The 14,684-nt window shown below is 31.7% G+C and overlaps 2 protein-coding genes across 2 annotated transcripts; one reads left to right on the plus strand and one right to left on the minus strand.

The window, feature by feature from the left end:
- Positions 1 to 750: 750 nt before the first annotated feature.
- Positions 751 to 7,192, minus strand: LOC123915592 (probable serine/threonine-protein kinase PBL17). Its single transcript, XM_045966768.1, has 6 exons — positions 3,909 to 7,192; positions 3,528 to 3,817; positions 2,845 to 2,980; positions 2,374 to 2,510; positions 1,770 to 1,893; positions 751 to 1,481 (listed from the first exon to the last, which is right to left on the minus strand). The coding sequence occupies exons 1-6, from the start codon at positions 3,982 to 3,984 to the stop codon at positions 1,087 to 1,089; spliced, it is 1,158 nt and encodes a 385-aa protein (XP_045822724.1). The 5' UTR covers positions 3,985 to 7,192; the 3' UTR covers positions 751 to 1,086.
- Positions 7,193 to 9,029: 1,837 nt separating this feature from the next.
- Positions 9,030 to 13,673, plus strand: LOC123915594 (beta-amyrin 28-monooxygenase). The gene is made up of 4 exons (XM_045966770.1): positions 9,030 to 9,737; positions 10,310 to 10,728; positions 12,731 to 12,918; positions 13,130 to 13,673. The coding sequence occupies exons 1-4, from the start codon at positions 9,214 to 9,216 to the stop codon at positions 13,427 to 13,429; spliced, it is 1,431 nt and encodes a 476-aa protein (XP_045822726.1). The 5' UTR covers positions 9,030 to 9,213; the 3' UTR covers positions 13,430 to 13,673.
- Positions 13,674 to 14,684: the final 1,011 nt, after the last annotated feature.

The raw sequence follows: 14,684 nt of genomic DNA on the forward strand, positions 1-14,684 counted from the left end.
GGTGCCAAACTCTAGATGAGTAAATGGGAGAAGCGTGGTTTGTTTCATTTATAAGAAATGACATTGCATGATATGAAGCATTGAATGAATCAAACAGTGCATATTCTCTGACTGTATGCTGTAGTGACATTAATGAATTCACAATAGAGGTACAAACAAGTAGTACTATTGTTAATTCGGTATAGGTTACAATAGAGGTACCTACTATTGTTAATTCGGTATAGATTACAATAGAGGTACCTATTTGACACTATGGCACTTCTGAATGGGTAAACTCGACCACTGGGGATGCTTACGACGCATGCATTGTCTTGGTATTTTTGATGCATTTTGGTGGTAAAGAAATTATTAATCATTGTCATATGTTAAAATATCAACCGTCGATTCAATCATTGATTGCTAATTTGTCATGTCCAATTCGTTAAATTGTCTTTGATCCTTTTAGTAGTCTCTTGTTTGCCATTGAGACAGAAGTTAGATGATATAAGGGTTTAAATTATTTGTGAAAAAAATAAATCTGAATGATATTATCATAAACGACCAATTGGTATCTATATACAACAGCAGGGAGGCAATTGATAGCTAAAAGACGATCTGTTTTGCATTCGAAGATCTAATCAAATAACCTCTCAAATTACTCCTGGTCTCCTTCCACAATGATATTCATCGTAACGGGGTTATTAACTTGATAAACGACTTACTTCAGTAAGTGCATTTTGTGTGCAGAGGAAATAATTAACAGTATTCGACACAAACTATACGAAATATTTAATAAACAACATCCTAATTATTCAAAATTCGAAAAGAATAATAATTGAAGTGAAATGCTTAAGCTACGTAATTACTTTTGCCAAATTCTGCTCGAAGCAGACAAACATCTGGAAACACCATCGGGATCCAAATGTGTTAACATTTTGGACAGATTTTAACTGCCATCCATACAGACAAAACTTCAACTTCTAGAAGAAGCCGATTTATCTAGGAGTGTCAGAATCTGGAGAACATAAATTATAGTCATTTGAAGGTTGCGTTCTGCTTTTTTCCGGTTTTGCTTGGCTCCTATAGACCCTGTCTTTTGCAATTTGGTTAGCCCTTAGCCGGAGTATCATTGCTGCCCTTTGGAACCTCGTAAAGGGTTATACTGCTACCACCACTTTGAAGGTTTTGACCTTCCTCATTTGACTGAAAGTTTTCAAGGATTTCAACAACCTGACTCATGAGAGGTCTGCCTTTCGGGTTTTGGCTAAGACATTGGTATGCTAAAAGGGCTACCTTTGTTGCAGTTTTACTTGAATATTGCCCTTCTACTTTTGGGTCTAAAATTTTCAGAAGTTTTTTATTATTATTCAACAGCGGCCGTGCCCACTCAACCAAGTTGTGCTCTCGACTGGGCCTACTCTTGTCTAGTGCTCTCCTACCAATAAGTAATTCAAGTAGCACCACCCCAAAACCATACACATCACTTCGAGCAGTTAAATGCCCTGTTCATTTTGAAAAATAGGTTAAATAACAGATATTTTCCCAATTGATGATCTATGATAACGGATACACGTGTTAAAGTAGTGGATTGATCATTACTTATAATCAAGATATAAGTATCAGTTTCCCATACCTTAAAAAGTTATATGTCAACATTAAATTTGTGAAAATTCCATAAATACGGATAAAGCAAATGTACTTTTATTGTCGGTTAAGAATTTTTTAGGTTTCAGAAATTTTAGAAGATAACTGACAAAATAATTCAGCAAAAATAGATTCAAATAACTTACCAGTCATGACATACTCCGGAGCAGCATATCCATATGTGCCCATTACTCTAGTTGAAACATGTGTTTGGTCCCCCATCGGCCCATCCTTTGCAAGGCCAAAGTCTGAAAGTTTTGCATTGAAATCCTGCAGGTTTATGCCTCAATATTAGACAGTTGAAACCTATAAAAATGGTTGCCAAGGATTTATCCTAAAAAAAAAAGAAGACAACACCGACTACATTGACAGTAGAAGAACATACTAAGGAAAAATCGCCGATCTCTCTGCGATTTGTCAGGTAATCTCTCTGAAGAAATCATTAGCTTAGCCGAGACCATGAAGGTGCTAAAACAAAACTTCATCTTATTCTTTTTAAGTTCAAGTGTCTGGTAAGTCGGGTTGAACAATTAGGAATAATACTTATGGATATGATAATAGCTCTACCTTCTTTTTTTGTAGAAACATAATACCGCTACTTTTTCCTTTCAAAATTTCAAAATCCAAATATATCATATCATATCATATATTGTTAAAAAGAAGTAACTTTTGATAATGCTACAGATTTCACTTCACTTGTAGAAAACAAAAAGTTGGAAACAAAACTTAGCAGATTAGAAGACGACATACCGCATCTAGCAAGATATTTGATGTCTTGAAGTCACGATATATGATGGGCCTTTCTGCCCCATGAAGAAAAGCAAGCCCTCTTGCAGCATGCAAAGCAATCTTCATTCTTTTCGACCAAGTCAATGTTGAGCCCGTTCCTACCATCAAGAAACAATGGGATGGTTAAGACTGTCAGAGGCAGTTTCCTTAATAATTTTTTTCATATTATACCATTAAGTTGATTTATTCAATGGACTAAAAGAATTGAATGGCAAGAATCATGAGAAATGGGACACTAAGCACATGAATTGCTAATAAACATGAGTATTAAGTCTTTTAGATATGGAGATAAATATGTAGGACTTGGTCAAAGACAAGATAAATCACAACTGACCCAATGCAGATACAAATCCAATTACAAATATGTGAATAATTTGGTCTCAGTAAATGACCCTAATACTATTATTAAAAAGTAGAATACATGAAACTTACTGCGAAAAAGATGTTTCTCCAAGCTCCCACTAGCCATGTATTCATAGACCAACAACCGGTGTTCATCCTCGCAGCAATATCCAAAGAGCTTTACAAGATTTGGGTTACTGAATTGACCCAGATAGTTAACTTCAGCCTGCAATTCAAACAAAACCAGACCATTGTCATGTTCATTGCTCACTCACATCAAATCTTTCTCACCACTCCAACTATCAGTCATTGTTCAACCACAAATACATCTTACGGTCTTTAAGTCATAAAATATCTGCACCATTTTTAATATTTTAAAAGCATTGACTACACAGTTCTAAGATGATTATACTATATTTGGTTTTTCGAGGGGCACTAGTTAGCATTTCCTTTAACTGTGAATTCGTTGATACCCAACGTACATTGTTGGGTACCAGTACATCTAGGCAAAATTCAATAAAAATATGAAAATATAACATGGCATTGAACTTTGCCTAGAGTGTACTGATACCCCTAACCCTAACAACATAAGTTGGGTACCTTACCGGAGTGTTCACCTTAACTTAAAGGACTGGAAGATATATTTGGCCTAAATTAACCATTAATGTGTGTCATAAAACACATTAATACAACCCTAATTTATTTATTTGTGCAGTAAAGAAAACACATTAAGTACAAAACTTATTAAAGAAGAATAAGTTAGATAAACATACGAGCCATTCCCTATCGCCTTGAAATCCTTCGCGATTAAGTTCCTTAATAGCAACTTCAGTGGATTTATAACCGGCTCTTACACTATCATCAATGACACCTTTATACACAACTCCAAATCCACCTTCTCCTAGAATGAAATCAGGACGAAATTGCTTAGTAGCAAGCCTCAATTCATCGTATGTGAAAATTGTAACGTTGCTGTATCCAGCACCTTCACGAAGTTCTTTGATATTCATGGAACCGGTACCTAATGTAGTAGTCGTTCGTGCAGCAGCACCGGAATCATTTCCTGCAGAAATCGATTGAATGATGAAATTGAATAAAAAAAAAGAAACGGATCGAGAATTGAATTGAAGTGATTATGAAATGAAATACAGTACCTGATTTAGGTTTTGTGATTGAATCGGCGGGGGAAAGGTGATTTTGATTTTCTTCAATGCTGAAGCAAATCCCCATGAATCTGGATCTGAAATGAAAGAGTGTTCACACGCATTGGGATTTCATTGTGGAAATTTAGGAGAGGAGAATGAGAGTGGAATTTGTTGGAACAGTTAGTTAGTTTTTGTTAGAGAGAGAAATAATAGAGAGAGAAAGTGTGAAGAATGAACGAAGAATGATTCAAACAAAGTTGAAAGAGTGAGTGGTATTGATATGTGCGAAGAAAGCGCCAAACTAAAGGCTCTCAATGTACTTTTGCTTCCATTTCTGTTGCTACAAACAAAATGCATCACTTCTACATTATTTCCACTTTTGACATAGATATTGTATTTTATAGGTAGGGACCGGAATTCGAACCCCGGTCATTTCACTTTTGACATAGATTAACGATTTATGAGTTTTTATTAAATATCGTTAATTTTAATGGATTTTAATGAAATATCATATAATTTTCAATTTCTTTAAAATTTGATATGGATGATCCATATAATACAAACTTTCAATCTAACGATACATTTTGTAAAATTCGTATTCGTTATAATAATATTGTTGACTTGTGCATCATAAAAGACATAATACCCTTGTTCATATTAGCCAAAGCCTTCAATTGGTAGCAAATGGAGGGATGTTGATATGTAGAGATTGAATTCAAATTATTCACTTCTAAAAATTTAAAATGTATGAGACCTAACTTCTAGACTATTTCACAAAAAAAAAAAATGTGTATGTTTGGGTGGTGGGGTGAACTACAACATGTAAGCGGTTCATAATGGACCATAACTGAAAAGTGAAAACCATTGGATTGTGCTAAATTACTAAAGTCCATGATTAAACTCTTTCACATCCACGGACGGAGCATGCTCATATAAAGTGAGCAATTAACTTTAGGGAGAAATCATCATTTTTTAAAAAAAAACTTATATTTAGGCTAATGGTACGGTGGACCATCTTTACAAGTGGTCTGTAACACCCCCTTTTCAGAGACTGAAAAGAAGAGCGTCACAGTTCTCTACCCAAATTTAAATGCTTAAATACAAGCAAATAAAATTATGCTGGTTTATTTTTGGTAAAGGAAAAGTAATAAGTGAGAAATGTTCTCGAATATAAGTACTATTATTTTTATTTAAGAAAGTTTTCAAAATTCTCTTTATATAAATTTAAAGTAAGCCCATAAATATATGCATCACTTATATCAAACAATCATCTAGTAATTTTGATCAAAGGATTTTCAAATATAAAACATTTTCAGTTTATAAAAGTATCGTACAATTTTTCAATTTAAAATGATAAAAAGATAAATTCCTACAAAAGACTCTAACCCACAAATAATCACGAGCTGATCAAACACCACAGATGCCTGTCATCCAGTCCAATGACGTCATCAATACATATCAAAGAGATCTTTCTCTTCGGACTCCAAAAATAAACTAGATCACTAATCAACACTAACGGTCCTTGTATTATAATTAATGTCTCTCACAATCACGTTTTCCGTTTCTCAATGAACTTCAACTTGAGGTCTTAGAATCCTGCACTAACTGTTGTAAGGGGTGAATCACTCGTACACAAGTTACCATCGTGATGATGTCACAAGGCTACACATAATATTATACAAGTATATACATTTATTTAACTATTATATATACATACCTGAGTATCTAATCATGTATTTACATCAAATAGAATCAAGTAGTCAACTAGTCACGTATAGTCAAATAGTCACAAAAATATGAATTGCACAAAACATTATATCAATATCACAATTCAACAATTAGTCAAAAACAAAGATAATCGAATATATCCAATATATCAATCATCAAATATATCAAACATCGAGATTTAATCATTTAAAATGTATATAAAATTCAATCATAATTTTCACTCAAAGTTATCTTCTAACTTGGTTAGTATTATCTTTATTCAACCTACTCCATGGAGACCTCTATTATGAGCGTAAGGCCGTTTCAACTGCCATAACATGGTTGTTTGCAAATCAACATATATCAAATATGTCTCAACCATTCTGGCCCGAGCGCTACACCTTATTATAGATAGTCCTGCACAGTCAGGTTTCACCACGTCGGGTTGTATGATTTCCTCCAGTCATAGTGGCTATCTCTGACTATTGGTAGGAGTTCAAAACGCTGGTGATCCCCATTAGGTCTTGAGGCGACCCAGCCGAACCTATCCTCAGTCTTACATACATTATAGTACTGTAAGAAACACCCTGTTTTTCTCTTCACCTATCAAAGGTGATTAACTGTTCAACTTTTCAACTTAAATTTTCTTTGTCGATATCAACTTGACTTATTAATCCTCAAAACTCACCATACAACTTATGAGAGTTAACCTCAATTTTTCACCATAACACTCAAACACATGAACATTTTCAAATCATATATTGCAGAAGATTTATTCACACATATAATCAAACTAAAATCAATCACTCATCATTTAACATTTTGCATATACCTTAATGAATATAAATTACTATATAAAGTACACAACACCCCTAGTTATAACTAATAATATATATACAAGTAACACATTTCTTGTGCTCATCAAAACTTATTATTAGCGATTCCCCTTACCTCGAAGCTTTCCAAAATAACTCGAGCAATCACCTTCATCTAGGACACCTATTAACTCATCAAAACAACTATTTCTTAACTAACTAGAATTATAATTAAATCCTAACAATACTAATGTATTAAAAGAAATTATTCAAGAACTGGAACCTAAATTAATTAAGAGTATTACATGACATCTACTTCTTATTTTCATACGTGTATATGAAACAGAACACTTGATATTTTATAGCTCATCATATTAGTTCAAAATTTTATCTTCAGAAGGACTCAATTATGTTACTATCTAGCTAGATAATTAAACTTTGCTTAATTAACACTTATAGATGTACAAGAAAACATTAGTCAATTGCCTAAGCTAAAAACTTGAAGAACTATGTAACTAAAGTCATAAAAATATATATTTAACAGGTCCTCTGTTTTATTTACAATCTGACAAAGCTACATATTAGTTAAGGGTTAAAGAAACCAAACTTTAAAGCTATTGAAAATGTAAATATCTAAGAGTTTCTAGAATGAATGAAAGAGATGAGTTACTTAAAAGAATAAAACAAACACAATATAGAATGTTAGACTAATAGCATAATGGAAGAAAAGTTAAGAGCTAGTAAGCAGGTTGCCGAAAGTGATGGTTGTGTGCAAAATAGGAGGGTTAGTGTCCTATTTATAGTGGTTCCACTCTACCTCTATATGGTGAATTGAAAGGCCACATTTTTACTTTCCCTAAAGCCCACGCTTTCACTTATACTTGTGGAGGAAGATTAAGCCACGATTAATACATGAGGTGTAATTCCTATCTCTTAAGAGGTCATCCTTATCTCTTAATTTTCATTTAATTTTTCATTTAATTTTAATAACATTTTTACCTAGATATTTTTGTGATCTCAAAATTATTTTTCTTTTATTTTTCTGAGATATAAATTTATACTGTTGAGTAAACTACTGTCCGAAATTCGGTAGAATTTTAAGCCCAAACTTTTATCATAGCTTACTAAAATATTTCGTGATTGATTTCTAAAATTACTTTTCTTAAATTCACAGTCTAGAAAAAATATTAATTATCAGTCTATACAAGGTAAAAATACTATCAGAGCACACCTAAAATAATTCGGAAATATTAGGTAACACAATGACATATTTTTATAAACTATTTATTTTTAATGGTGTATACTTTTATACTACTAGTTCTGAAATTTAAACCATAGCTTTCATTAAATTAATAGATTAGATTTATAGGTTTTCTTTATCTAAAGTTCATTTCCAAGAAAATAATTATTTAAACATCCTCACACTTTAGACACGTAACTAGGACTAACATGATATTGTATACTCTTTAAATAAATTATTTTCACAAACTATTGTGAAAATATAACTAAATCATCAAATTTATTTTATAAAAGTACTTAAATTAATAATATAAAGAAAATACTAGTTTATAAAATTTGGGGTGTTACATGGTCCACCGTGGACAAGTGATTTACCGAATATGAATTTTAAAAATTTCACTATTAGATTGAAGGTTTATATCGTATAGTTCATTCATAAATTTTTTAAATTTTTTTGAAAATTATTTGATTTGTTATTGAGACCCATCAAGATTTACGTTATTTAATAAACCGTTAATCTTGATGTGTTTCAATAACATATCAAATGGTTTTCAATTTTTCTAAATTTTTTTATGGATGATCTATATGATCTAAACTTTCAATCCAACGATGAATTTTGTAAAATTCGTATTCGTTATAATGTTATTCGTGACTGGTCCACCATGGACCACTTGATGAAGTGGTCCATATTAGAATTTACCTGGTATCTAATCCATGTAACGAATAATATGAGGGGTCCAATCCCATTTACGGGGAGCCCATTTAAAGTTAGAGTTTTTGCTCTATGTGAACTAATCCACCAAAATTGACACGAGAGATAATCGAACATGATACCTTGAGAGAAGCACATTCTAAGATCTTAAACTAATACTATTAGACCAACCCAAATAAATTATTAATATTAACCATCGATTAATAAATCAAAAATAAATATTATATATAGTTTCAAAATCCTCAAGAACAGTAACTTACTTTATGGTAACAATTTGTGGTCTTTTATACTTTTTCACATCATTTTCATATCCTTCTTAATCTTTCATCTATATTTATATATAGTTTTTCAAACTTTTAAATTTATAGTTTTCTTCTAGAGTATAACATATATTTATGATTGAAGATGCACACATAGAAAGACGAAAAATAGATATGAAGTTATTGATATTTAGAAATTGGATGGTGTACATTCACACTACCCTACACGTAGTCGGGATATCTAAACCGTTTGATTAATATCAAACGGTTCAGATTTTAAGATCAAATTTTAATTGTTTTTAAATATAAAATTCAAAATAAAAATCTAGACTTTCTGATTAATATTAATCAAACAGTCCAAATATGAGATACTATTTTTGAGTACACGCCAACGAAATGAAACACCATTATGCCTCCTAGCATTATGCCTATAAATTGCGACATCCAAAACATGTATGTACACGCCAACTGCCATTGCACCATTGCTAGCTAGCTAGCTTATAGTTAAACAAAATTTATATTATAAACAACTTTGCACAAATCTTTTGCTCTCTCAAAAAATTTAAAGTCACAAAAAAAGCATGGAACATAATTTTTATCTCTCCATTCTCCTTCTCTTTGTCTCTCTCGTTTGTCTCTCCCTTTTTTCTCTCTTCTACAAACACAAATCTACATGGAATTTACCACCAGGAAAAATGGGCTATCCGGTAATCGGTGAAAGTCATGAATTTCTATCCACAGGATGGAAAGGAAAACCCGAAAAATTCATTTTCGACCGCATGATTAAATATTCCTCAGAACTTTTTAAAACATCAATCCTAGGTGAACCTACGGTTGTTTTTTGTGGAGCAGCATGTAACAAGTTTTTGTTTTCCAACGAGAATAAATATGTTGTTGCATGGTGGCCAGAAAGTGTGAACAAAATATTTCCTACTACTTTGGATTCTAAGGAAGAATCTATGAAGACGAGAAAAATGCTTCCTCAATTTCTCAAACCCGAAGCTCTACAACGTTATGTTGGTATTATGGATACTAATGCTCAAAGACACTTTTCTTCTCTTTGGGAGAATAAATATCAAGTCACCGTCTATCCCTTGGCCAAGAGGTCAATTTCTTCATCATGATTATATTTCATATGTTACTATGTTATATCTTTCTCTTTCGTGCATGTTAATTTTACTTTTTTTGCTCTATAGTAGTACGAGGTATATTATACATATATAGTATAGTACTAGCTATAGTATACCTTTGTAAATTAATAAGGTAGGTGCATCATGAGTTTGTTCTTTAATTTGTATATTCGAAATATTCTCTTAAGGTCACACTATTTGCTTATCTTGATTGTTTGATAAAGTTAAAATACAAATATTGCCCGTTTTTCATGTAACAAATCGAGATATTTAACTTCGTACTGACAATAAATTTTGTGATTCGAGAGAGTCATATGTCTTAATATGTTTAATCGATAGGTATACCTTTCTGTTGGCTTGTCGATTTGTTCATAATTTGTATTTCAACTTCATCGAATCAATTTGACATTATAATTTAGAAATTGAGATTTTGTCGTCAGTCAACGACGACAAGATATTTTTACCGTCTTGTATGGATTTGGATCCCTAAATTTATACGTATATATCTTTAATTAATTTGTCGTCGATATGTTCTAATACTTGACAGGTATACTTTTCTCCTGGCTTGTCGTTTGTTCATGAGCATGGAGGACGAGAACCATGTGGCGAAATTTAGCGATCCATTTCATTTATTGGCGGCTGGAATCATATCACTGCCGATCAATTTTCCCGGAACGCCATTCAACAAAGCTATAAAGGCCTCAAACTTGATAAGAATAGAGTTGTTGAAGATCATAAGGCAAAGAAAGATGGATTTGGAACAAGGGGTGGCATCACCAACACAAGACATATTGTCTCACATGTTGTTGGCGCGTGATGAAAATGGTGAATTTTTGAATGAACTTAAAATTGCTGATAAGATTCTTGGCCTTCTAATCGGAGGACATGACACTGCTAGCGCCGCATGCACTTTCATTGTTAAATATCTTGCTGAGCTACCTCACATTTATGATAAAGTCTATCAAGGTGAGTATCATCATTAATTTTCTTCCTCATCCATTTCTAATTCTTTCTCAATATTTTATTTACGTGTCAAGCAACTATTTTTTTGCTTCACTTTAGAATTCGTTTTAGATCTTATTTAGTGTTGGTACATTTAGCGTTGGTTCGGCCCTGCTCCCAAAATACTAGTTAAAAAAATCAAAAGTGATGATAAAGTCCATATTAAAAATAACCTTTACTATATTATTTTCTTTATTTAATTTGTATATATTGTCAGTACAAATAATTTTTACACCATTAAATTATTAAAAATATTTGACTTTTTATAATTATCTTTCGTTTGTTAACATTTTTCTTATTTATAAAATTTTATACATAATTGTGGGATCTGAAAATGTAAAATTTTATACGACAATACATAAAAATTAATTGTTGATCAATATCTGGCCATGATAAAGGTATACCTGTTGAGTATTAGAATTAGAAGTTCATATTCATATCAATACCAATATATCACTCAATTACCATTAGCTGGCCTTACTTAGTGCATGATATATCACCAAATGAGTATTGTTTTCAAATTAAAACTCAGTTGGTAGTAAAGTGTAAGAAAGAAAACACGTTCATTAAAATGAAAAGTTGTTGTTTTCCTTTTAGTCTTACGTGTGAATTCACTACTTATTTTAGAAAAAATTCAAAGTTATCCGTAAGAAAGTCAATATTAAAGAAGTGGCATTTTTATGTGACTTTTTGTTTGTAATTTTCATGAAAATGATGAGTACGTACTTATTCCATAGTTATTTTTAGTACACGACATTCTTATAACTCAACTAACTACTCCTATTTAAGTTTCTAAGAAAGAATAGCATGCAATCATGTACTTGCTGACATGCACCGAGCTATTTAAAGCTAACTCCTACAAGTCATACTTTTCATTAAATATAACATACGTCAAAATAAGTCACCGAATTTCACATGATGTTTGAACTAGAATACTTCCTCCTTATAAGTAATTTTTATTATATTTTGTTGTGAAGAAAGTAGAATATGATAGAATATATTGCAAGTTAGGTTCCAAATAATTTTTAAAGCTGACTTCATTACTTATGTAATAAGTAATTCCGTGCTGTTTTAAACAAAATTACGAGATTATTTTTAAAATCGCGTTAGTTTTCTTATTATAAAAAATAGTAAAGAGCTTCTTATGACACTTGTTATTAATAAAATAAATTAAAAAAATGTGTCTTAAAGGTGTGTTCATCTTTTTTTTCAAAGTTTAAAAATTGTTATTACCAATGCAAGAAATTTGTTTTTCCTTTTATAACTACTTTTTTTTTATGCCACTTGTTATCACGATTTTTTTTATGGATCATGACCCTTTTTTCATTCCTACGACTCACAAGCTTTGATTATTTAATAAAATTATACTTTAGTCAAAATACTTTTTTACCTATAGTAAAGTAATAATTCTTTTATAAACTTCCTCAAGAAACCATTATTTTATGAATTTTTTTGTCAAGTATTTTAGGAAACTTCATCTTGAAATAACATTATATTTAATTTGTTACACTTAGCAACATAGTGCCCCTCAAGTCTATTCTTCCTTTGCACTCCATCGATCTTGTCGATTAATCAAAACTAAGGCTTACTTGATTTGGAAGCAGATTTTATTTTTGAAATCTTGGTTTGAATAAAGGTTGAATAACCGAGTTAACTCTAAAGGAGTAAAGGCATAATTGGATTATTTTTTTCTTCCCACCACCAATATTCGGCCCACTGAAGTGCCTAACCTACTTCAGAGATCAGTTCTGACATCAAATAGTTTTAGCTCTCTCCCGATCGCAGTTGTGAGGATCGAACCGTGTTCTTTCCTACCAAGTCCAGCGTCAATCACCATTGGACCAACCGGTGGCAGAATTGGAATTTAGTTTTGGAAAGAAAAGAAAAATATAATATTTTTCATGAATGGGCAGGATATGGCAAACAGACTTTAATTTGTGTTCCTAATTTTTTGCAACATGTTTAGAGCAAATGGAAATTGCAAAATCGAAATCCCCGGGAGAGTTGTTGAATTGGGACGACCTCAAGAAAATGAGATACTCTTGGAATGTAGCTTGTGAAGTAATGAGAGTTGCCCCTCCACTCCAAGGAGGTTTCAGGGAAGCCATCACTGACTTTATATTCAATGGGTTCTCAATTCCTAAGGGATGGAAGGTAATTTAACATATACTGTATCTCTTTTTATTGGTCTTCACTTTAGCTTATATTGAAAGATATTACATGACATAATATGATGAAAATACTATTCAATTATGTGGAATAAGGTATGAGTTGAGTGCTACTATTTTGTGGTCACCTATTTTTTATTTTTTTTATCAATGTGGTCACTTAATTTATTTATTGTTTTGTTATTTATTATGTGTAGCTATATTGGAGTGTAAATTCAACACATAAGAACCCAGAATGTTTTCCCATGCCAGAGAAATTTGACCCCACAAGATTTGAAGGAAATGGACCAGCTCCTTACACCTTTGTGCCATTTGGGGGAGGACCAAGGATGTGCCCTGGAAAAGAGTATGCAAGATTAGAAATACTAGTTTTCATGCACAATTTAGTGAAAAGATTCAAGTGGGAAAAGTTGATTCCAGATGAGAAGATTATTGTTGATCCCTTCCCTATCCCAGCAAAGGGCCTCCCAATTCGTCTTTATCCACACAAAGCTTGAAAAGAAATTCAATTTGGTGCTGCTTGATATACACAACTGTGTACATGTATATCCCAAATATCTGTCTTCCTGTATTTGCTATTTTACTTTGTAATATTTAATATTTATTATTGTCCTTATAAACCTAAAAAATAAAGTGGTCACAACACAACAGCTCCGCAGATGTTTTGGAGACCAAGATTAGAAAATGTGACTTGCAGAAAAGTTGTATACATTTTATAGTTATGGCTTGTATTGTATAGTACTATCTATCTCATATTGAATTATTATTTTTTTAATTGGTTTGATTTGGATGGTTGGAGTCATTTATGAATTATGATGATTCTCAATTAAATTAGTACTCCCTCCGTCCCAAATTATAAGGGAAAATAAAAAAATCACACTTATTAAGAAAAAGTAAAACATGAGAATTTGAAGTATCTTTTTGTGGGTTTTCCTTGGAATAAGTTGCGTAGGAAGATGTAAAAACAATTTTTATTGGTTGTTCTTTATTTAGAAAATGAGAGAGAGAAGAAATTAAATGCAATTTGCATTTAATTTTATGAAAATAAGGAAAAAACATTCTTGAAAATAATTTTTTCTCTTATAATTTGGGACAAAAAAATGGGCTTTTTTCCCTTATAATTTGGGACGGAGGGAGTATCTTATAATTGTCATGTTATGGGAAGTTAACATTGAACCATTATAAAACTTGGATTTTCTGTTTCCTAACTTTGATTTTCCAAACTCTTCATCAATCTTTAAGGCGTAAAAAATTGTTTGGTCATAATATTTGAGACAATAGAAATCATAACTCAATCTAACTTACCTATCTCTTTAGTCGTTGCAACAAATATACAGATTGTTCCTCTATAGAAATTTTAACAGTATACAAAGTTTAACATTTAAGCATATTAGTCGGTTAAATGAATGAATGTGGTTATGAGAATTTACTTGCATAGCCATTTCGAGTTAATACAAGTCTATTTTCAAATACTCTAAAGCCTAATTCTTGTTGAACCAACACAACTTTAAAGATACTCCATCAGATATACTAACTCACAAGATTCACTCTCACTCCAGAAGTGATCATTCACTTCTTGTGAACTTAAGATAGCACAACTCTTCTCAAGACTCCTTTTATATATAGTGATAGAATGTAACTTCTTCTATGAATGGATAGTATACTGTAATTGCTTAACTTCTAAGACCATTCAAAATTGTCAGCTCTTTTTTACAAAGATAAATGTGGGTTTTTAAGATTCAAACATATGGG

The sequence above is a fragment of the Trifolium pratense genome, linkage group LG3 (genome assembly GCF_020283565.1).
Source record: "Trifolium pratense cultivar HEN17-A07 linkage group LG3, ARS_RC_1.1, whole genome shotgun sequence".
Lineage (NCBI taxonomy): Eukaryota > Viridiplantae > Streptophyta > Magnoliopsida > Fabales > Fabaceae > Trifolium > Trifolium pratense.